The following is a 24,945-nucleotide window of genomic DNA, read 5'->3' on the forward strand; positions in this document are numbered from 1 at the left end:
AGGAAATTTCGTCTTGAACTTCTGTTACTCGGAAGTTTACTAAGACAGGACCTCTTTGCTTGAAGATGTCCAAGAAAAATCAAATTTGGTGGACATGTCATCACTCCGAAGCCCTTTCCCTTCAGTCTTGGGTTTGTCCAAAGAACTTTTCTTCAAGTGTTTGGAACAGATGAGAATAAACCACAACAGGCTTGGTTCAGAGCCTATATATTCATAGCTGCCTGCACCCTTACTTCTTATTGAGCCTATATGAACAGAAACCATGTATGTGACCCAGTACACAAAGAAATATTACGGACTGTAATGTGCAACTGGTATCAAATGCATCAGTTTCAACCAGAGCCATTTTGTATACAAAAATAATATAAACAATGCAGTTTTGAAGAAACACTCTTACATTTACACGTGAAAATTTTGTTAGTTCCCTTGACAAAACTCTCTGTTAAGCCATAAGCGGAACGCGCCATGACTGTCTTGCTAATACGTACAAACTGTAGAGACGTTGAAGCCAGGAAAGTGACATCGTGCGCAGTCTACCAGTATCTATGCTCGAAGTGCGCAAGTTGTTCTCGGTGCAGACGCTCTGGCCCAGGAAGCCGTGTACACGGGTCAAGTGAAATACGACACAGTGCCACCTGACTATCTCCTTCGAATCATAACGACTAGGATGAGGCTATAACAGAATGAAAGCCTACACCAGTCTTACGAAATTAAAGTGAAACACTATACCGTAATGGTACCTAATCTTCCATCACATTCTAGGTAACAAAACTGCAAATACAGCAGAAACTTTGTAGTGACACTGACACGCCTTTAATTCAGTTGCGAGAGATATCTATCTTCCAGGGTACTGTTATTTTCATATTGTAATCTTTCTTTGATTGTACAAAAAAAAAAAATGGCTCTGAGCACTATGGGACTTAACATCTATGGTCATCAGTCCCCTAGAACTTAGAACTACTTAAACCTAACTAACCTAAGGACATCACACAACACCCACTCATCACGAGGCAGAGAAAATCCCTGACCCCGCCGGGAATCGAACCCGGGAACCCGGGCGTGGGAAGCGAGAACGCTACCGCACGACCACGAGCTGCGGACAAATCCTTTGATTGTACAATTCCTATCTTCTAATACTCAATTTTGTGTCAGTTTAACACTCCCTGTACGTGTATGAGCGGGCGGGTAGGTGGATGGGTGGGTGGATGGTTGGGTGAGCGGGTGACGTCAAAGTATACTGATCAGTATTTAGAGATATGACAGAAACTGTCACTGAAGCATAAAAACTTTTGAACACTTTCTTACGCTATCATTCGATAGACTGGTCCCGAATTAGTCTAGAACGACATCTATTAGCATGAACAATAAGACACAAAGAATAACCAGTACTCTTGTAGCGCCATTACCACCCTGGTCGGCGCTGGCAACTACCACTACAGAGCAGCTGGTTAACCTTTGTGATGTCCCTGCTAATACATATCGATAAACAAATATCGCACTGTTCTAACGTGAGACCGCTCTATCGAATTAGAACGTAAAATTCCGCTCTGAAAATAATTTTTCTCTGTTGAATTGCAGAGAAAGTAAATAATAGTGTAAATTAAATGTGACCTGTCTCGGAAACTGTTCGGAATACGGCATGTGTCCATTTGAAATGTTTTGCTTTAAATGATCGTTCCTGTCATGTCCCTGAATATTGAGCATTCCTCCCCGGACACCCTTGGGCAAAGGTAAAAGAGGTAATGTTCCACGTTCTGGTGCTAGCGAATCGGGCCCGACTGACCGCCGTGTCATCCTCTGGCAATGATGTTATTGAATGCGGTATGGAGAGGCATGTGATCAGCACAGCGCGCTCCCTGTCGTTGTCGGTTTTCTTGACGTTGGGGACGCTACCAATCGGTCGACTACCTCTCCAATCAGCCCCACGAGGGTGAATGCACCCCGTACCAGCAGTCCCACAAAGCAAACAAAAAATCCCTGGCAATATCGGGATGACAGTCATCGGCGCTGACCACTTATATTATTCTTAGATCTGGTTTTTTATTTTTTGCCGATTTTTCGTTTGTAGTTCTGTGGGGATGACACATTGCATGTTTCAAATTTAATGGATGAGAGCTCCACGCAGATGTTTTTTTTTTGTTTTTTTTTTTTTAAGAGACCTATGGATGCACTAATGACCACTCATCTACGGAGGAGGATAGTGTTACGTAAGTGAAGCAACAAAGATAATGTGTTCTATATGTGGCTAACTGATCAACCGGGTTAAGATAACTAAAATAACTGTGACTACTGCCCACTATGAGAATGAATTGCGAATGGTGACTGTGGTGTTACCGCCAGACACCACACTTGCTAGATGGTAGCCTTTAAATCGGTCGCGGTCCGTTAGTATACGTCGGACCCGCGTGTCGCCACTATCAGTGATTGCAGACCGAGCGCCGCCACACGGCAGGTCTAGAGAGACTTCCTAGCACTCGCCCCAGTTGTACAGCCGACTTTGCTAGCGATGGTTCACTGACAAATTACGCTCTCATTTGCCGAGACGATAGTTAGCATAGCCTTCAGCTACGTCATTTGCTACGACCTAGCAAGGCGCCATTATCATTTGTTATTTATCTTGGGATGCATGTACAGTCAGACCGATGTTCACCAATTATGGATTAACGTTAAGTATTCCAGCAGCTACGTACTTTTCTTGATAGTATAATTACTTTACCTGTTCCAGACCTCACGCCAGCCTGCGTGAGCTTAAACGCGTGCCTTTCGGCTTCCTCCAAACCCCGTGAATTGGCTCCTGCCAATTCACAACAGTGACATTATGAGCATGTAACTTGGGGAGGAAGGAAGAGATGAGTGGGGAATACGTATATATTAGCGCTGATACTGGCCGAAAACGAGGTATCCACTAACATAAGCGATTTTGACAAGGTGCAGCCTGTTACGGTTCCACTCCCTGGAACGATCGTTTTGGAAAGGGTGAAGCCAGTCAGCAGCTCGATGCTCCTGTCGTGAAAGTATACGGAAAGTCGTTGATGGGTGGTGAAACGACGAGTAGGCGACAGGTTCTTGGAGGTCCATGCCTCATCACAGAACATTGACGTCGGAGGCTTGGCCATTCTATAAATCAGCATACGGTGCAGATCCGACAACGGAATTACAGTACTGGTGTTTCGGAGCACACTACTCGTCGCACGTTGGTGAACATGCAGCTCCTCAGAAAGCGACTCCTACGTGATCCCCTATTGACACAATGACATCGTCAATTACGAATGCACTGTGTACGGAATCACCGAGACTGGAAGTTGATCAACGGAGACGGACCGCCCGGCCTGACTACTCACGTGTCTTCTTACACCGAGCCGATGGTCGTGTATGGATCCGCCGTCAACTAGGCGAAGGGCTGCTAGAAATACGTACCACGCAGTGTTATGCTATTCAGCTCTGAACTACATTAATCTTATTGCGACCAACTTGCATCCCTACATGTTTGACGTCTTCCCCGGCAGCCATGGCTTTTTCAAACATAATAAAGGCCCATTTCACAAGGCCAGAATCCCGCCACGCTGATATGAGGAACATGAGTGAGAACTCACGTTGATGTCTTGGCCACGATAGGTGCCTAATCTGAAACCGATGGAACTCATCTGGGGCGCTATCGGCGCCAACTACATCTACATCTACATGACTACTCTGCAATTCACATTTCAGTGCTTGGCAGAGGATTCGTCGAACCACAATCATACTATCTCTCTAGCATTCCACTCCAGAACAGCGCGCGGGAAAAACGAACACCTAAACCTTTCTGTTCGAGCTCTGATTTCTCTTATTTTATTTTGATGATCATTCCTACCTGTATAGGTTGGGCTCAACAAAATATTTTTGCATTCGGAAGAGAAAGTTGGTGACTGAAATTTCGTAAATAGATCTCGCCGCGACGAAACACGTCTTTGCTGTAATGACTTCCATCCCAATTCGCGTATCATATCTGCCACACTCTCTCCCCTACTACGTGATAATACAAAACGAGCTGCCCTTTTTTGCACCCTTTCGATGTCCTCCGTCAATCCCACCTGGTAAGTTTCCCACACCGCGCAGCAATATTCTGACAGAGGACGAACGAGTGTAGTGTAAGCTGTCTCTTTAGTGGACTTGTTGCATCTTCTAAGTGTCCTGCCAATGAAACGCAACCTTTGGCTCGCCTTCCCCACCATATTATCTATGTGGTCTTTCCAACTGAAGTTGTTCGTAATTTTAACACCCAGGTACTTAGTTGAATTGACAGCCTTGAGAATTGTGCTATTTATCGAGTAATCGAGTTCCAACGGATTTCTTTTGGAACTCATGTGGACCACCTCACACTTTTCGTTATTTAGCGTCAACTGACACTGGTCAACTGATACTGGTCTTCGGATGACCTTACTAGACGGTAAATTACAGCATCATCTGCGAACAACCTAAGAGAACTGCTCAGATTGTCACCCAGATCATTTATATAGATCAGGAACAGCAGAGGTCCCAGGACGCTTCCCTGGGGAACTCCGCGTGCAAAAACCAAAGACCAGTAATTTACGGTAATTGTGGTACCTGTGCATAGATATCTGATGCTGTAAACCTCTAGAATGCTACCGCGAACTTGTCATATTGATGCCACACAGAATCGCTGCAGTATTGCGTTCCAAAGATGGGACAATACGATACTTTTCTTTTAGCTAAAGTGTGTAGGTTGTAGGGGTCAGTATGGAAAGTATTAGAATGTAAGGGAATAGTTGTTACAATGCACAGTATTGCATTGTTCTACCGCTGGAAAACAATACAGCAGCTATTTTGAATGACATGCATTCGACAAGTCCTTGCTAGATTTCTTGACGTATACGGTATTAAATGTCTACGCACAGGTCACACAATTCCCGAGCAACAGCAGAGATGCGAAGGCGATCGTAGTTCAATCTCCATCGATGGCGAGATCATTAGAGGCTGTAGTATACAATAGCCTTAGACTTCCTTGACAGCTGGCTACTGTATAAGATTGTATACATGATGGAGAAATAGCCTGCGGAAAACAGATTAGTTGCTGCCTTATTCGTAAAGCTTAGTGAGTAAAGGCAGGTTTTTTTAATCGAACTATCGTAATTTAAAGTAGGAAATACATACATTTCCCGAATAATTTTGTCAGTGAACCACTACAGTTAGCAAAATAAACGAACCAGTGTTACTCATGGCGTTAGGGTTAAAAACAGAACCATATTCTAGACAGATTTAATTGGTTAATTTTTTTCTGTCTTTCATGTTATCTCTTTTACTTTTGTGAAGTCAAACGAAATCATTTGTTAGCCAATTTCATCGAGCCGTTCTTGTGTAACGTATCTCATAGAACGATTTCTTGTGACGCAGGGAGGTGATTCAGAACTTGGTTGGGTTACATCCGTGCCATGTTTTTATTCGGTTTTGTACTGTTTGGCACACGCATTTAGACAAACATTCGTCGATTGTGCATTTTTCGCAACAAACAAACCGTTCGAACACGAAAAAGCAATGGGCAAAATATATGGAATTCGCAAACAGTTGGTGCTGCAGGTTACACATCGCATTTCAGGTAAAAGGGACATTATGTTGTGAGCAAAGACTTATACTCGCAGTAAATGTTAACCAAACGAATGGCTTTCGAGTGGCTAACACGACCACGCCGGAAATTTTGAAATAATATCATGAAAAAGAACTGCAAGTTTACGGTCGACAACATCACTTCTGCTGTAGAACTGAGTAAAATTCAGACTTGTTTGAAACCCGAACCAGTTGTGAAGAGAATGCCGACTTTGAGATACTGCTCCCTGTTTTCGTGTTAAACGCAAATAAAGTGACGGGTTCAGAAATGTTTCCAAGTTTAGTTTCCGTCTTATATGAGCAGTAACTGATTTTATGGTGTTCGAACTCAAGTCTTTTCCTGGCCTTGAACTACGTCTTACCTCTCGTTATTTGTTTTGTTGCAATGAACAGTGTCAGTCTGACAGAATGACACTTTACAAAATGTGTGACGTATCGCAATAAGAAATCACTGAGGAAGTAGTAAAGGAGAAGGAAAGAAAGTAAATCATGGCCTGATTATCATCAGAAGGACAATACTGACGAAACATAGCGCAGGTCCGGGTGAAAAAAAAAAAAAAAACAGCTTTTGAGTAACCTCTGAGGATGTTAATAATGGCGCTCGCGTGCGGCATTCTGAGCTCCATTGCTAAAGGGAAACATTTAATTTCTACGGACGATATCACAATGAAACCAATGAGGGTTCTAGTAGCTTCAGTATATATAACAAAAATATAAATTCATCATAGAAAAAAAGGAACCGAAGTATGGATTTTTTTCAGTATCACTTTATGATAGTTTTTGTTGTCCACCCTGATAGGTGAGTGATCAGCGTGACGGATTGCCGTCCTACGGGACGGGTTCGATTCCCGGCGGCTGTGCTTGAGATTTTCTCTACTCAGGGACTGGGTGTTGTGTTGTCTTCATCATCATTTCATCCCCATCCGGTTCGCAGGTCGCCCAATGTGGAGTCGAATGTAATAAGACCTGCACCAAGGCGGCCGGACCTGCCCCGCAAGGGGCCTCCCGGTCAATGACGCCAAACGCTCATTTCCATTTCCATAGTTTTTATTGGAATCCTTTAAACAGGAAGTGATACCATTTATTGTTCGGAAAGCTTCAGAGTCCTCAATCAGAGGAATAGAACACTGGCGCTAGTAACGATACTGCATCACAAAAATAATTGGCGCCAGTCGTTAGTGAGCAACACATTCCAGATTGACTTGACAATACGGCATAATTTCACTGTACGGAGATTATGTGTACTGTTTTTTTGTTTCAAATTGTGAAGTTTATTTGTACACTTTTTTTGTCTCCGTACTTCCATTTAAAGATGAAATAACTGCAGCTGCCATTTCGGGAAGATAATTATCAAAAACATGGAAAATCGTTTCACAAATGATATCGCAGTTCTGATTCTAGAGCAGAACGTACCATCTCTTGCTACAAACTATCTAGTATTTCAAAGGTTATGACGCTCTACTATATCAAGAGAAAAAGTTGAAAAACTAATTAATACAGACTTCATTACGAGTGAGAGGTTTTGAATGCAGAAAAAAGGTGCTTTCAATAACATGTTCTAAATATAAGCTAACATAATTCCGTTATTTTTTCAATAGCTTATATAGGCACGTAGTTAACACTTTCGCTATAGCAAGATTTCTAACACGATAAAAATTCTTGCAGTTTATGTGATAACATACATCCAGGAATTACTCCAGGGTGTAATAACAGCGTTAGTATTTCTACATTGATAACAGCAGAAAAAAGGCATTTAAGAACTTAATTCACGCCTTACATTAGAGCGATTGCGAGCGATAATTTTATCGACTGTGTGCAACCGCGATTTTCGTCTATAATAAGCGGGGAGGGCAACATTTGGTCGATACTGACGTTAGGTAAAAAGATTGTATCCAATCGTTTGGTCTTATTTTGTACGTCACCCAGCCTTTCGTATCAGCAATATCCGTACTCCGAATTACTTAGTGAAAGCTCAACTTGAAACGGAAACCTGCTACCCTTACGTCACATTACGTTCTTGTGTTCAATACGCAGTTTCAGCCACCACCTGTAGTCCCTACTGTACACACACGATGTCGGCTTGCTTGAGACAAATTTTGAGCATATGCAAGCACTAATCTGAGAGAACCAATACTGAAATTCTTGAGGAGACCAATTTTGTATTATCTCTAATAAAATGAATTAATATGGACTACACAACGAAAGGACGATTACAATTTTTGATCATTCGGAATCTTTGATAGTTGCAACCTAATTTACATAATCGAGCCAGTCTTTCCCATTCTTTGGTATTACTTCTAAGATAAAAAAGCTTTGTAAGTTTTCAAGGTTAGCTGTATTCAGTGAGATCAGCTTTAGCATATTCATTTGTATGGATGTTGTCTTTGATATTGGCTCAAATGGTTCTGAGCACTATGGGACTTAACTGCAGTGGTCATCAGTCCCCTAGAACTTAGAACCACTTAAACCTAACTAACCTAAGGACATCACACACATCCATGCCCGAGGCAGGATTCAAACCTGCGACCGTAGCGGTCGCGCGGCTCCAGACTGTAGCGCCTAGAACCGCTCGGCAACTCCGACCGGCTGTCTTTCATATTGCGAGTGTTAATACGCGATTGTGTTTTTAGTTTGTATTAAAACTGAAACATTCTCAGCGTCATCTGCGGTACGAAGATAGAACACATTTTAGCAGCTAAAATTTAAAATTTTAACTTCTGTATTCTTTAACACCATTTTATTATATCACTGACGAAAAGAAATTCATTGTCTTTGGTCGACAGCTGCCCTCAATCCGTTGTTCATGGCACAATTACGACAGAACGTGTTGATACCACCAGTAGTTTCTGTATGCTCGCAAGCAGTTCCAGAAAACGAAATCTGGTTTCTTTCTCGGGTCTAAATCGAAGATCATTCGGCTTGTAGGCAGCATTCAAGGCTGCTGTAGCTTTTGCTTCTAAAAATTTCTATTAATATTGCAAAGCTATTTGACCAGTCACACGTGATGGACAGCTAATGGAAGTAACGTTACTATTCCCATCATTCGGATTGCGTCGCGTTTGTTTACTATTTCTAACGTAGCCTTACCTTCAGTTACAAGACTAATTAGACACTGTAATGCTTATTAACCCTTCTTTCACATGCTACGACCATGTAAACTTTGTTTTCAAGGCTACAAAGATTTCTCCTTACGAGTATTTCACAATCCTCCACTTCGAAAGATCAAGTATTTCTCAGTTTTCGGCAGTAAAGCATTTTCAGTATTTGAGTTTTCTACACCCAAACGTTTTTCAGTTACACTCTTTCTCTGGGTATTTAATAAAAGAAAAAAAATGGAGGACGTACAACACATTGAATTTTCATGCAGCGTGAGATCAAATTACACACAGTTTTTTTTTTTTCATTTTACCGAGAAAATACACAACGTCAGTGTTTCAAGTTCTTATTAAACAGTTTGCTATGAAACTGACAGACGCTAAAACAGTGCCTGAAAGGCAAAAACATTGTAGGATAATTACATTAATATAAATTAACAGAACATTCTTTAATTTTGAACACTTGCACAAAAATATTTATTCTGACGTTAATTTCTTTATATCGCCTCACGAGGAGATAAATTTGTTCTTACAATCAGGTGGAGTGCAGCTGCATGTTCTACGTAATATAGTAACGGAGTTCAGAGTTATTTTTCCGTAAACAGGACAAAGTTATCAAGTTGTTTGAAGGTAAGCAGTTTGGAGTTGGGGCTACACGCCTTTTTTTTGCGATTACTCTTCAGAAATTCCAATTGACGGCGGTGTTGGAACAGCAGTTTTTAACATATTTCGGAGCGTTCCGGTGTGGTGGCAAATACGCAATGCGTTCGGCCACTGGCACGCAGATGTTTGAATGTGGGCGCATCCCGACGGATTGGCAGTTTTATAATTCACCGCAGGTCATTATGAATTTTGAATCGGCCGTAATACGCGATTTTTAGAGCAATCACGCATCGCTTCACGCACTGGTGAGCAGCAGTTGCGGCGCCCAGCCCGGAACGTTCACTGAATAGTCCGACACAGTGCCATCACTTCGCACGTTCGTGACTCCAAGAAAAACTCTTATACCTCTTTAGCCCGGGGAAAATGATACGTTCTTCAGGCATTCCGCAGCGGTCTTCCAACGCAGTTCACTGTTTCCAGTGATCAAAATTGTAACTGAGTCGTATATTAAGCGAATATAAGTTCCTTCATATCCGTTGTCAGCTATGTTAATGATTCTCATCAAAATTTTAACGAGAAACAACTATGGCTTTAATTTATTTTTAAGACACCAACAGTAGATTTACACGTGTTTGCAAGACGTTTATGTAATTATGATGTTATTTATATAGAGGATCGATCCTCTATGCTACTTGTGTAGTAGATAGCAACACGTAAGCGATACGACGGGTATCCTATCTTCCGACATTTAACCCCAACAGCGTCCATCTAACAGCGATTTTCCGGTGGAGAGCGTATAATGACATAGGTGTCTCCACTAACTGACGTTTGGATTTAGAATAGAGTCAACATATTTGAATAAAATTTGGTGGCACGAAATCGTAATTACGAAACCTTTATATTACGACGTATTGCCTGTTGACGTCTGTCTTGGGATATTCTTCTAACGTTCAGTTGGCGATTTTCTGACCTTTCCTTTCTATTAAGTAAAGTAAAGAAAAGCAAAACGATTTCCATCACGGTTAAATTAGTGTAAATATATCCAAATTAATTTAATATTAAAAAGTCTATAATAACAATAGCAATACTTAAATTAAGAAGTAACATAAAACCTTCACTCAAGTTGAAAAAACTTACAGATGAAATAGGGGAAAGAACATTATGTTCTATGTGCAGATGCAAAAAATGAGCTCTAGCACACTAACAGGAAATAGTGAACAGCTCTTTGCAAAATCGAAAGCCAAACAAAAGTGTTTTAGGGAAGTGAATGAAAACCTAGAAGAAATTTGCATAAAAAGCAAGAAGCCACTAAAACAAAATTAGGAGGTGGGGCGGATTCCAAGACAAAACAATTCCGAAAAGACAGAGAAAAATTGGCTGGCGGAAGAGACGGAAGAAAACAATGATCAACTAAGGCACTGTCAAGAAATCGTAAAAATAATTTAATGCCTCAATCATGCTCCGTATTTGGCTTGTAACGAAAGCACAAAAAATTCTAGCTTCTGTATGTCTCTAGGAAATATTCAAAGCTTTTTTGGTTGAAAACTCAAATTATACTCTATGTTTCTCAAAGATGAGGCAGTATTTTGTTTGTATCCGAAGTATTAGTGCACGTAGAAAGTTAACTGAAAAATTTGGTTCGAATTAAAACGAAGGAGAAAGTGAAGAGAGATTACTACCTGAACAGCAGTTCGCAGGGGAAATAAATTATTTCAATTTCCACGTTAGTTTTACGACAAGGATACTTCAGGAAATATTAAGAACTTCGCAGTTATCTACCGAAGTCAAAATTGCTTCTAATCAGGAAGATGCCAATTTTAAAGTCGTTCGAATTTTTATGTGTTTCCTTCACAATGCAGTTAACACCTTGAAAATTAAAGAATCTGGTGAAATTCCGCTTTTTTCACAAAGTCTCCGATAATTTTTTATCTTATTTTGTCCGTTTTATTCTAATAGACAAAGCAATGGCAATTTTAGCTGCAGTAGAAAAATGCGAAGTAAAGTTAATTTTAGGAACAAACAAATATGAGAGCGTTTTAAACTGTTCATAGGATACTGGAATAACGCGGATGTTCAACAGCTGTCACCTTCACGCCTATTGAAAGGCTATATATGTAGAGTATTACACGCCGCGACGGTCTACTGTGCCTTTTAGTTACCACAAAGCGAGTATGTCGTAATTCAAACTTCAGCGTTTATTTGCATCAGCTACCACTACGATATACGAGGAATTTTGATTCAAAATTGTAACCGTAAAGTATTTAAGTGTTGTGGAAGAGATTACGAATGTCTTACACAGAAAGGCACATCTCTGTACCTAATTTAATTAAACTCACATTTCTTCGAGGGACGTACCTTTTTTTTACATTGTTTGTATGTAAGTTTAAGAAAGTCAGAATTAGCGGAAAGTGTCGATTTTGCATCGCTATCTGTAGTGCTTATTTAAAACAATTTAAATCATGGAAGAAGTACTAGTTCTTGCATGTTTCTGCAGCATTACGCCACAATCGTTTGCAACGTAATACGCTGCGCAGTGATCAGTCAAACGCAATGATGCAACTAAAGGAGAGGGGCGGCATAGCTCATAGTATGTACGAAGGCGCACAGAAAAGTAATTGCTCTGATTTTTTTATGTCAAAACCCTTAAGGCTTTTTAAAGAAAACGATCGTTATTAATTCTACGTCTTTCTTTTTAAAGTCTACATATTTATTTCTCATCATAGTCAACTTGGCGACGAACACATTTCTCCCACGTAAGACCCTATTTTGAGACCGTCGCTGTACCATATTTGACTTTTTTTTTGGTAGAGTCACAAACTCACCCCTGTTTGCACCACTTCATTACTATCAAAGTGGAGACCTCAAAGGGGTTATTTAAGATTCGAAAACACATGAAAATCTGGTGGGGCTAAGTCGGGACTGTGTGATATGTGGCAGCGCTTGTATGTGGTCTGGCATTTTCATGCTGAAGGACAGGACGCTCCATGTGTGGACGAGCTCTTTGAGTTCGAAAGTCGATTACTGGTCTCTGTTTCTCAAACACCGAAGTAGTTACGTTACATTCTGTCATGTTACACGCTACAGTTCGGTCCCTCTAGCGGCAGAGGGCTTCAAATATAAAGACGTGAAGAATAAAGATGTAAAATGTTAGTAATGTTAGTTTTATTTAAAAAGTTTTAAGAGTCTTTACATAAAATATTCGGAAGCATTACTTTTCAGTGTGCCCTCGTATCATCACAAGCGTGTGTAAACTACGTTACTGTGCTGCTAGGTTTTGCATCCAGGGTACAATATAGATAAATCGGAATTAATTTGTATTTACAATAAACACAGCAAGATTTTCTTCAGTACCGACATAAATAAGTGACAAAGTGATTCAAGATGGATGACTAAATACGTTGTTATTGAACTTGAACTTCTAAATAATAATGGACTATATTTCATAACTTTTTTTTAATTTTTGCAGCTGCTTGCAGCAAATTCATCTGACGGCAATATTTTATTGTTAAATAACCAACAAAACTAATTAATAACAGACGATTAATTCCCTTGAACTTCCTGGAACAAGTGTGATCAGAGACTACATCACATTTACTTCAATATTACTTTTAGAACCAACGTAGAGTATTACATTTTGCCCGGAAGAAAACAAGACAACTACAACAATGTGGAAATACCGGCAGTATTTTCATCAATAGAAATTGTGCTTCAGTAGATTCAGCTGTAGCGTCAACACTGAGCACAAGGCGTTAATAATACAGTATTGATTAGCGCTCCAATTTCCCTGTTTATATTCGACATGTGTATACAACGAGAGAAAAGCAAAAATCAATCTTGAGTCGTGGGACGGCTTCCAGAGGTGCATTATCTGTCACGTTACTACTTACCACACATTGGTGTACGATTTCAGACCTACACACGAGACACCGAAAGGTAGTCTGTGAATACTGACTTCCCCGACGTTTCCCAACTCCTTCTTTTTTTTTTAAAAAAAAAAAAAAAACACGCTTCAGTGTTTGATACGGGTCATTGGCAACTTTTTGGAATGCAAAAGTACAAGGGGCCTATATAAACTTAAAATTACACTAATGTAACAGAATACAAGTGTGGTACTCATTTAAGAATAGTAGTTTGAACTTTTAGACGCATCTGTTTGTTAGAATAGAACGACTAGCAACAATAATTAGTAGATAACTAAATCCGTAACCATTGCTTATAGTATCTGAAAATCGAGTGCTAGGAGGTACAGTACACTATAGTCAGGAGCCGCGCGACCGCTACGGTCGCAGGTTCGAATGCTGCCTCGGGCATGGATGTGTGTGATGTCCTTAGGTTAGTTAGGTTTAAGTAGTTCTAAGTTCTAGAGGACTCTTGACCTCAGAAGTTAAGTCCCATAGTGCTCAGAACCATGTGAACCATTTGAGCAAAGAAGCAACATGTTTTGGGAAAATATGCGAAAACGTCTTTCGAGTAAGCGATATAATTCTTAATAATGTTAATTTAAACACAGGAAATTCATCTGTTGCTTTGGCACGAAGGGGAAAATGAACAGATCGTTTCCGTAGCTGTGTTTTCAGCGTGTCCCGCACCCGAACTGAGAACGATGCTTCAGTCTTGCTGCTTCTCATTTGTGTGAAGTCTGGGACGTAGACTGAGAAGCAACTGCAAGCCGAAACAGTGGTTGCAATTTCGAAAACCGACATTAAGGGTCTGGGGTATGGTGTGGTAACAACACGCCTCTTCCGCCATCCAGCGATAGCCCATCCAGAGAGCGAAACAGGAATCAGCCGGTACTGCTCATTCTCCGGAATCAACCTATTTAATTCTTTCTAGTCCGTATTACTGTTCTTAGTGTTTTAGATGTTGTTAGCTACTGGACTGAGAACTAGCGGCTCCGGTCTCGGAAACTGACATACGGCCGGGACAGCAGTGTGTTGACCACATGCCCCTCCATATCCGCATCCGGTGATGCCTATGGGCTGAGTATGACACGGCGGTCGGTCGGTACCGTTGGACCTTCCTGGCCTGTTCGGGAGGAGCAGGAGGAGTAAGTTAGTTATTCATATGGTTCGGAATGTGCTGAATTTCTGACTTGAACAGGTTATTACTCGGTAAGTTCTTATTTATTACACAAGATATGTATGTTTACATTTTTTGTTTTACTCTATCCTGATCATAATACAGGATTCATAACTACTTATTATACTACTGAAATATTGTGTATCTGGAATCACAATGCAATAGTGAGGAAAAATGTGGTTGATGAGTATTGCATGCAGACACACAAGTAGCTTATGCTAGAAGTGGAGGGACCAGCGAATCCACGTTCGTGGACATTATTTGGATTGTTGAGAATGTGAGTGAATCAAATTGTGACAGATTAAGATGGCTCTTCTTGAGATATTATGTATTCGATTCAAACATTATATTTTTAATTACTGATTTCTACACCTCATTTGAATAGATGAGAAAGGTGGTATGCTATATGCGAACAAACGGACGGTCCTACGCTAAGCAACAATTGGAGCAGGGTATGCCATGAATTTATAGACGACAGGAGGGCCCCGCCATTTGAAATCTCTATAAAATGTTGACCGCAAAGCGCATAAGCAGCTGTCGAAGTTACGAATTATTGTAATTTCTGAAACTACGAAAACATGTTCACTTTTCTCAAACAATTTAATTAACTACTCACGATTGGTTTCGGTTACAACACATGTAATCTCCAGGTTATATGAAGTTGTGTTTTACAACCACATACGAGTGTAGTACATCCCAACATATTACCATGAAAAATACATACACTACTTCGAGGTAAATATTCATTATATGCTACATGCCAGTAGCATCGTTAGGTGTAGCTTCACAACACCAGCTCGGTATTTTCGTGAATTATTTCAAGAAACTTGAGTTGCTTCGTTGTTATATAAAATTGGATGGATATAAGTCCGTCTTTGTCACGTGAAAATCATTTACAAAACAACAATTAATGTAGTTGTTGATCAAATGAGTAGAATACCTCGTAACAGATTCAAAACATTGATATTCCTGCGTAACATAGTATAATAGATCTGCTCAAAAAATAGTTGAACCTCTTTTCACGCGTCAACGCAGGTCCAACCAACGTACCGTTGGCAGCAGTATATCAACAACGGTCATCGGAGTAACCATATTGTTTCACGTTGTTCATATTTCCTTCGCTTTTCGAGATATTGGTCATCAGGTGAAAGTGGGGGAGTGTTGGCGGTGCTCTATGCAAAGTCAGATTTTTGGGGGTAATGGTGTCACGAGAAATTTTGGATGAAATATACGGAACGTATTGTCCATGAACTATGAAATGATTTTCTAGATTCGACCCAGTGTTGTGTATCGTTCTTTCAATTTCAAAGTGGTTGCCAATCAGCTGGAGGGGAAACTCGACTAGGAACGTCACTGACATCGGCCTGACTGGGGGCTCACAATCACAATATTAAGGATCCAATAATTACCAGGAGTTGTGTGGTCTTCAGAAAACGTACAGAAGAGGAGAGATTCGCAATTTTTTCGTGTCACAATATTGTAACGAAAAAATTCAACGTCGCTAAAGTTTATTACAAGTTTGACGACCGAAAGGCTGACGGAACGTCGGGCGAATGTGTATAAAGATCACCCCGAAGACACTGATGGAGATACAAAATGGCTCTGAGCACTATGCGACTCAATTTCTGAGGTCACCAGTCGCCTAGAACTTAGAACTAATTAAACCTAACTAATCTAAGGACATCACACACATCCATGCCCGAGGCAGGATTCGAACCTGCGACCGTAGGATCGAGATACATTCAAAAAAAGGACAACTGTTGGAGAGGTATGATGGATTTACTGCTACGACATGGGAAAAAATTGTACTTATCAGAGAGGTCTGGCGAAGGATGTGCACGCTAAAAGAAAAACTTCGGTAGTCTCGATCCAACTCCACTTCAACAATACTAACAGTTCTTAATAAACGACATTACTAACAGTGGGGAGCTCTGCCAGAATTAGATCTGACGATGACCAGTAATATATAAAGGGTCCCAGACGGCTTCTGTTTCCCTTCAGTATATTAAAGATGGTCGCGGTATTCACAAACGTCATGTTTACATATATTGAATTACGGGATGTAATTTGAAGGAAACAAGGACTAAAGACATATAAGTCGAATCAAGACATATTTACAAGGAGTTTGATTATTTTTCGAACAGGACTCGTATGTCACTCATAATCGATTTCATTCTTGATCTGTGCATCAGAGGTGGGCAGATGACGTTGGCGGTGATGTTGAAGCTTGAGGTTTTTCCCAGGTTTGAAGCGGCAACAAAACCGATAATGTTTTATTTTCATTCAATTGTACACTTGTTTTGAAGAACCTGGATCTATTTATTGCCTCCATGATCTTAATATATCTACGACTGACAATTATTTACTTTCGCAAGTACTTATGCTCAAAGAAAAAAAAATGAACCCAGGTACAGTGAAACCTATTTTATCTAGTCATCATTAATCCGCATTTCTGGTTCATCACGATTAGTTCTCTTTTTTTTTCACCATAAAGTAACTGCAACATTAGACATTCCGGACGTAAAAGCGACAACAGTGTACGACTAGAAAAATTAAATTTAAATTCAGACAACTAGCTCACAGAGATTTTGATAAGTGTCAGTTAACAAGTTGGCACTGCATTGTAGAGTACTGTAATCCCCCTTTTGTTGCGAGCGTAAAATGACAACAAAGATAAAAAGGATTGTAGTGTCTCTGGACAAAAGTTAGATGCGTTTCATAGGATGGATAATGGGAGATCCTTGAAAACATCGCCGCTTATTTTGGTGTTCAGGTATATTCAACAATACCATGATGTTCAGACATAGGAGGTAATGACGTAAACGACCGGCTGCGAAGCGACAGTAACGTTGACTAAGGTGCGATTTCTGATAACGCTATGGCCGTTTGCTTGTCTGCATACAATGACGGTTATGGTACTGGATTAACGGACGATATTGACGCTCAATTTGAAAACATTGTGACACATACGGAAGCAATAATATAGCTAGACAAAATATTGGCTTATTTCGAACGCCAGTCGGAAGCAACTTCGGCTGAATATACAATGTAAACCTTTGGTTTAGATGGCTAAATAGAGCACAAACTCTGGCGGCAGAAAAATTTCGTCCGAACTATTACTGATGAAGCGCCACGTAATTGTGCCTGCACATAAAACAACGACGTAATTGGCTCAAATGTAACTTGCTTATTACTCAGTGTATAAAACTCACTTTTTCCCAGTATCTGATCAACATTTACGTGTAAATAATGCACAGTGAAAAAAATGCGATGTGTCTATCTACAGCTTTTAACCCATATCATTCTAGTTTCTTATGATTTCCCGTATTATCTGGATTTTCGCCTATCCGAATGACCTATGGTGCCATGTACTGCGAATAAACGGTCTTTCACGGTACCTGAAAATGTCCAAAGGCCGAAAATGTGCATTAGTGCGAAAACAGAATGAAAATCGATAGCTGCAGATATCATGGAGTCATTAAAGAAATATGACGTAGATGATGGTTAATAGTGTAGCCAAGGCCAGCTTGCAGAAAATCAGGACTTAGGTATTAGTGATTTAGAAAACTTGGTGGTACAAGGACCCAAAAGTCAGGATATACGAAAAAATCATTAGGTAAATATTTCGTTGTTATGTATTATAACAAAGTTGGCACACTGGTACAACTGCACGCAAAAATACAGTTTTCTTCTAACGAAACAACATGTTTACTGGTACAGACACACAGTCAGGCAAACAATGATTGGTAAAAGTAAACTTGTCGTTTCATTAGACATCAGTAACAGTCATGGTAAAGCCTAACCTCAAATGTTCGCATTTAGTGTTATGTTCATCACAAGTAGCAACTACGAGTTATTATTAAAAAATGCGACATTTCGTATAGGTCAACAAACAACAAATTATTTAAACATTATTAACCATCATTTAACATGCATAATCAGTAGTTAGACTATGAAAGCATGAGAGTTCTCTCGCCGTTTTTCGTCACTTTGATTAAATAGAAATACGATTATCTGTAGAAAAGGGCCATTCTCGCACGTGCTTCAGGTAAACCTGTTTCAGGAGGACTGTAGCCATGAAGTTAGACAGGTATCTTTGCACCACCGGCATCATGTAATTACATGGTTTTGGAAACCAGCGGTATGGTGGTAGTAATACAAAAGTGAGTTGAGTGTTTTCGAAACGTACAGTTCGGGCGTCCGTTGAGGCGTCCCTTTACTTCAAGGCCGCTCACGACCTCCATCTTTCTTGTTTACCACTATTGACGTGTTTAGAAATCCACTTCAGAACTTTGATGAACGAGACGAGTGTTGAAGTGAATATGTGTTGTGTTTCTAATTGTAGCAGTGCCCAAAAGTAGAGACATTTAACATCCAGCGTAAGATTACTACTACTCTAGGTGATTTTCTCCGTTAGATAGTGTTCGCGGCTTCCATAATCGTCGATGACTGCTGCACCTAAGACGATTATAATCGTGGCGGATGAAGTCGCGGGAAAATTAAAACTGGGTGTTAGACTTGTGACAAAAATCTTGGATCTAGCAGTTGTGTTAAAAACAGCGTACGAGAGATGAACTCTCATTGCAACCTTAAATATTTAGCAGCAGGAGCATTATACGTAGTGTTTGAAAGTATTGGCATCAAACGTCTATGGTGAAGCTCATGTCATGGCCAGCAATTTTTGTTATAGACAAGATGTTCGATGACGCTTCCTGCCGATTGTAAGGGCCCTTTGGTATTCGCTGGCCCTCCGACGAGATTTCATTAAACTAGCAAGGTCTACTAGGCAGGTGTGCTGCAAACTACTTAGCACAGAAACCTGATTGATTCTCAACAAGAGAACGTTAAGAATGAGTGTCTCTTAGAGGAGAACAAAGTTTTAGAAGAGGATCACGAAATTTAATTTTACTGGGGCTGTTCCCCTTCATTCGAAGGAAATGAATAGATTGTAGTAGGCTGCACAACGCCTAGCGTCTGCGAGAAGCATCAGCCAACACTTTGTCTCTAGCAGAAGTTCTTCCCCAAGCGTGATAATCACCCCTGAATGTTTGATGCTAATACTTTGAAACATGCTGTAGTTGTTTGTTGTTGCAGAAGACGTAACTACCTACGATAATGGTGGAGGATTCATTCATTATTATTATAAATCGTCCAAGTGAAGTAGGGCCTGTGTGTTGTTACACGAGAATCTTAGGGACTATCCTGAGAGGGATTATGCTGAGATTTTTTTTTATTATTACCGTATGTGCGTGGCGTCTTTCGAGTTACCGTTATCAAATATCACAACTACATTATAAAAGAAAGGAACAGAGTTGTGTGGTGGTGTTAGTAAAGAACAAAACATTCTTCCGTACCTTCATCCTTAACACACGATCATTATGATGCGGAGATTTGGTAGTTTAGAGACAGAGATTAATTCTCCGACACAGTTATTATCAGATCAGTGTCCAAATGATCCATGAGACGTTTACTCCTCGGACAGGGCCACACAGAGTGTGCACTACAGAAACACCTCAGCGTGTCAGGGATGCCAACGACAATTGCCGCGAAAATAAATAAATGAGTCACAGCGACAGTCGCGGTTGGAAAGTTGGCGGAGTGGCAGTTTCAGCGCAGTGTGGCACCTTCAGATTGGATCAGATTGTTCAATTTCTGACTCGACAAACTTCATTTAACTTCATTGGAAAACTTCATCGCCTAATATGGTATTAGTCTAAGGCTTATGCGAGAGGAAACATGACACTCAGGACCGGTTATAGAACATTTTTCCACACAAGCGACTTATACTTTGGCGCGACCCCTCTACCCTCACACGTCAATTTACTCATGCCATAATAACCGTACCTTTTCGCGATCTGGATGTGGGTTAGGTTAAGCCTATTGGTGACAGCACAATTTACATTGGCATGCCTGTCACTGAAATGGCATCAAACAAGAATATCTGCACCAAGCTGTGAGCCACACGATATTTATTATTTATTCTTTTATAAACTTTAAGTCGTATATACATGATGAATCGCAATTAATAGGAAAGGTCAATTCGGGAGAAAAAATGAGAGTACAGGAGCATAAAAGTTTCAGTAAATGTGGGAGTGCAATCTATGTGTTTACGAGATCGTTGCGAACATGTGGTTACGAGCCTTTAGTATCATCTGTGGTCCCACTAGGTATAAAGGTATTTCAAATGTAAACTTCTCTATTAAACACGGTCTAATTGAGCTCATATTTCACCCATGGATCATGCTAGTATGCTTCTGATATTGGAACACGCACAACGGGGCACACCGTACTGATGATGTAAGATGCCATGTAAAGCGCCGATATGGTCCAAAAAGGGTAGGTCGAGCCCAGCCTGTAGCTTGATCTCCAAGATCACCTGACCTCAATCGTCTGGATTCTTCTGTTTGGGGTCGTCTCTGTACTCAGGCGTACAGATCTTTATAAAACGCATGACACACAAATGCTGACATTATTCGTATATTATTCTGACCGGTTTCGGTTACAAGCGATGTTCTCGTCGAAAAATTAATCTGAAGCCAGCATTTCATATCAAAACTAAAAGTATCTTTCATTTCGAACATTATAGTATATCTGTATGAAGAGAAACTAAATTAAGATAACCAACACAAGATACGATGTCTCATGTTGGTTCTCTTCATTTAGTTGTTCTTCATACAGATATACTGTAATGTACTAAATGAACGATACATTTAGTTTCGATATGTAATGTTGGCTGCAGATTAATTTTTCGACGACCGTGAATATATTTTATGAGCGAAATCGGTGGGAATAATATTCAAATAAATTTAACATTTGTGTGTCATGCAGTTTATAAAATATTTAGAAGCCGATAACAGTCTTAACAAGATGGACTGAGATCTCTCGTTGATACAGTTGAACTGGAGCAGCGAACTCTACGGGATTGTCTAGATTTACGTACTGATGTTGGTGTGTTTCAAAGAAGTCACAACTCACATGCGTGACAAATGTGATGACAAAATGTTGAAGACCTTTTTCAAGAGGTACCAGTGTACATGTGGTGTGAGGAAGTAGAATTTTATTTCTTGTAAATTATTGTAAATTCTATTTCTTCGGTGAAATTTGAACCCCATTAGATGGAGGTTACTCGCAAAGATTTACGCGTCAATTTTAATTAAATTTTACCAGGACAGTATTTGATACTAAAGTCGGTGGCAGATCGTAACCACAAACAATCGCAATTATCTCACGAACGGCCCTTTTGCGGACCAGTGTTAATTGGGAAGATTTTGCTAATATTATCGCACACTGCCACCAGTGTAGTTTTCGCTACTAATTCTGATGCAACATCTGCACTCTTAGCTGACGGGTCAACGCCTGTGAGTGCCCTAAGCGGGCCCGGCTTCGATTCCCGGCCAGGTTGCAGATTTACTCCGCTCGGGGATTGAGTGTTGTGTTGTCCTCATCATCATCGACATCCAAGCCGCCAGGTGTGGCGTCAACTGGAAAGACTTGCAGTTTGGCGACCGAACTCCCCCAAGTGGGGACTCCCGGCCATCAATGCCATGCGGTCACTTCCTTTTTATGATGCATCCGTGTACACAAACTTTGCCTCAGTATGGCGCCCCAAAGCAGCCGCTTGCCTCTATTTGGCCTTGAATCGGCCCCCGAGGGCACCCCTAAAAGTCGAGTCACATTACGAAAATCGGGTTACACTGACGGTTACATGGGTAATCGCAGCGGGTACCGACACGGAGTGCTGTTGCGAGGCGCGACAGCGCGCGGCGGGACTTACCGAGGGGTTGGGCATGCAGCGGCGCATGGGGTCCGGCGAGCGGTAGGTGGGCGAGTAGCGGCCGCCGGGGAAGCAGGAGCTGGGCGCGCTGATGGGCGGCGGGTGGAGCGCGCCGGCCGCCGCCGCCGGCTTCCCGTTCATCATCTTGTCGGGGCTGTACATGGCTGGCCACTGCTGCTGCTGCCGCTACTGCTGCTGCAGCATGCCGCTCGGCACTGCCCGCCGGCCGGCGCGGGCCGCGGGCCGCGGGCCGCCCGCCGCGCCGCGCTCTGCGCATGCGCCGCCGCCATGGCGGGCGGCCGCCCCCGCCCCCGCTGCCCGCCCCCGCGCGCGCGCTGGCCCCGCCCCGCACATGGCACGCCACGCGCTCCGTCCCACCACGCGCCCGCCTCCGACCGTGTTTACGCTCTTATCACCGGACGCGACTTAAAAGACGAGATGCCGTTTGATAAAAAAGTAACCCGCGTCGGAATCTGGGACGGAGCCCGCTCCCCGCAGACGCAATCACGCTTCCTGCTTGCGGTTTATATTGGCATTTATTCGGACGATTTTCTGTACCCGTGACACACCGACACAAGGAAACCACTCCTCAGAGCACATCCCAAAACCACCCCCACCTTCAGAACAATACTTACACAGTAACTACAGAAAAATGCATTCTCTTCTTTTGTAACACTAACCTCAGGAAAGAGAATAATTTAGCGCGCATTGCTTATTCACTATCCTCGAAATCATAAATAGTACCGAAGTTTACCAACTCTTCTATTACCTCCATCATTACAACTTATCATCCTAATCGTCCCTCGCAGTATTTTTTCGATCTTCTACCTCATTTCAAATCCCGCGAGGAATGCAACGTCTCCGCGGACATCACATATAATTTATACACGATTCAAAGGAGAACGAGACTTTCGAAAATGTTCAGCAATCCCAGTATTTTTCTTTCCTCCGTTCCTCTTCAAATACCTGGAGGAATAAAGGTTTTCTGGAATGACCGCAGTTAGTAACCTTTTTTAATGGAAAATTCTGTAATGATTTCTACATTTTAGATTTGTGGTAGTCAATCTTGTTTCCTCAAGAGCCAGTACTGACATTCTAGGGTGGCATCTCGGGCCGCATTTCTACTGTTAATTGGTAGCCTACAAGAATTAAAACATGGTCCAGATAGACTCCATCCTTTTTAATTATCTATCCGATAGGCCAGTTTCAATCTTTCGCCATTTTCAAGCATGTATCTTAAACTTCCAGATTTTTTTTACATTACAATATACCGCTGGTGCATGTGGACAGGAATACATCTTACTTCTGAGCGTCTGTGGCACAAAAACAATACAATATTGTATATGATTATGTAAAAATATACACTACTCTATTGTTTTTGTACCACACACCCACAGAAGTAAGATATATTCCTGTCCACGAGTACCAGCGAAATATTATAACGTGAAATGAAGCTGGAAGCTCAAGACACGTGCTTCAGAATGACCAGTGACTGAAACTGGCCAATCCCATAGGTAATAAATAGAATACAGCGATGTGGACCATGTTTTCATTCTCAAAACATGTTGACACTGTGGACGCCTACAAAGATAAAATTTTTCTGTGTAAGTTAGTATATTATGAGCCCCCAGTAGACTAGCTATAACAGGGGCGCGACAAGTTGGTCGCCGTATCCCCTAGTACTGATACCTAAAACTCTGCGCCGTTCGGAACACTTCGTGTCGACTAGTCTTTGTTTCAGATTGCTGCCAATCTCGTAAGGTCCCAAAGTTGTGACATTGTAATTGCCTGACGCTATGCTGTTCTGTTATCGCGTTACCTGTGTGAGCGGAAGATTGCTTGATTACTACCATTAAAAGTACTTATTAAACCTTTATACAATATGAGACACGATTACAGACATTTAGAAAATAGTTTGAATGTCATTTTTCTTCTACCCGTTGAGTTGTATTACAGAAGCCCTAATTTAAGTTCACTTTCCGCGCTATAAATACGCACCGCATTTGAGGATGACCGTCTCCATAATGCGCATTCACGGATCCATCTTACTTCCGCTTGAAATTTGTTCTATAGCAACTGATAGTACGCGACATACAAGTCCATCACTTGGCAGCACTGGAAGACAAACGATAAAACGTAGCTCCCCCTCGGCTCTCACTCCTCCACCCCAGTGATGGCCTGCTAACTTGAGTCAGCTAGAGGCCGAACTCAACGACGTCAATTTAAGTAAACACACCTTAAAATATTAGTGACTCTGTAAACATTTTAGTTTGTTACGAGCAGGAAAACCACGTTCTTTAGAAGATCTTACCATTAGTTGACAGTTCTGGATTCGTCTGGAAGTTGCTTGATGCATGTTGCAAAAAAATACGACTGAGAATCGCGGGCCGTTGGAGTGCTGGATACAGGCAGCATAAGGCCCGCGAGGGGCAGTTTGACGACCACTGGTTTTAGAACAGTTCAGAAAGGAACTACCCAAATTCAAGTAATACTGATTTAGGTTATTACTGGTCTCAGTACACTAAGAGATTCTGAAACTGCTTAACAACTGGCACAAACTACCTTCTTCTCCGATCCGTGTGTAAATTACATCTTGATGTTTGAGGACGGTTACATTCTCCGAGGTAAAATTTATCTATTGCGTATATCGAACACTGGCACTGTGCTGAATAATTGTAAGAAAAAGAAACATCTACAGCCGTCCTTGTGATCTTATTTGTTGTGTAGCTACCGTCATTCATTTTCTTACAATAGTGAACGGCCGTGGTCCCCCAGACCTCCAGTCAAAAGGAT

At 41.3% G+C, this 24,945-nt stretch overlaps 1 protein-coding gene across 1 annotated transcript in view; it reads right to left on the reverse strand.

The window, feature by feature from the left end:
• The window catches only part of LOC126259379 (inhibitory POU protein-like), a 496,830-nt gene extending 474,629 nt beyond the window's left edge, over positions 1–22,201 (reverse strand). Inside the window, exon 1 of the mRNA XM_049956129.1 lies at positions 22,153–22,201. Within this exon, the coding sequence (XP_049812086.1) occupies positions 22,153–22,179 (27 nt within the window). The 5' untranslated portion in view covers positions 22,180–22,201. The remainder of the gene's footprint in view (positions 1–22,152) is intronic.
• Between the last annotated feature and the right edge of the window lie 2,744 nt (positions 22,202–24,945).

Source organism: Schistocerca nitens, chromosome 5 (genome assembly GCF_023898315.1).
Source record: "Schistocerca nitens isolate TAMUIC-IGC-003100 chromosome 5, iqSchNite1.1, whole genome shotgun sequence".
In the NCBI taxonomy this organism is placed as follows: Eukaryota; Metazoa; Arthropoda; class Insecta; order Orthoptera; family Acrididae; genus Schistocerca; species Schistocerca nitens.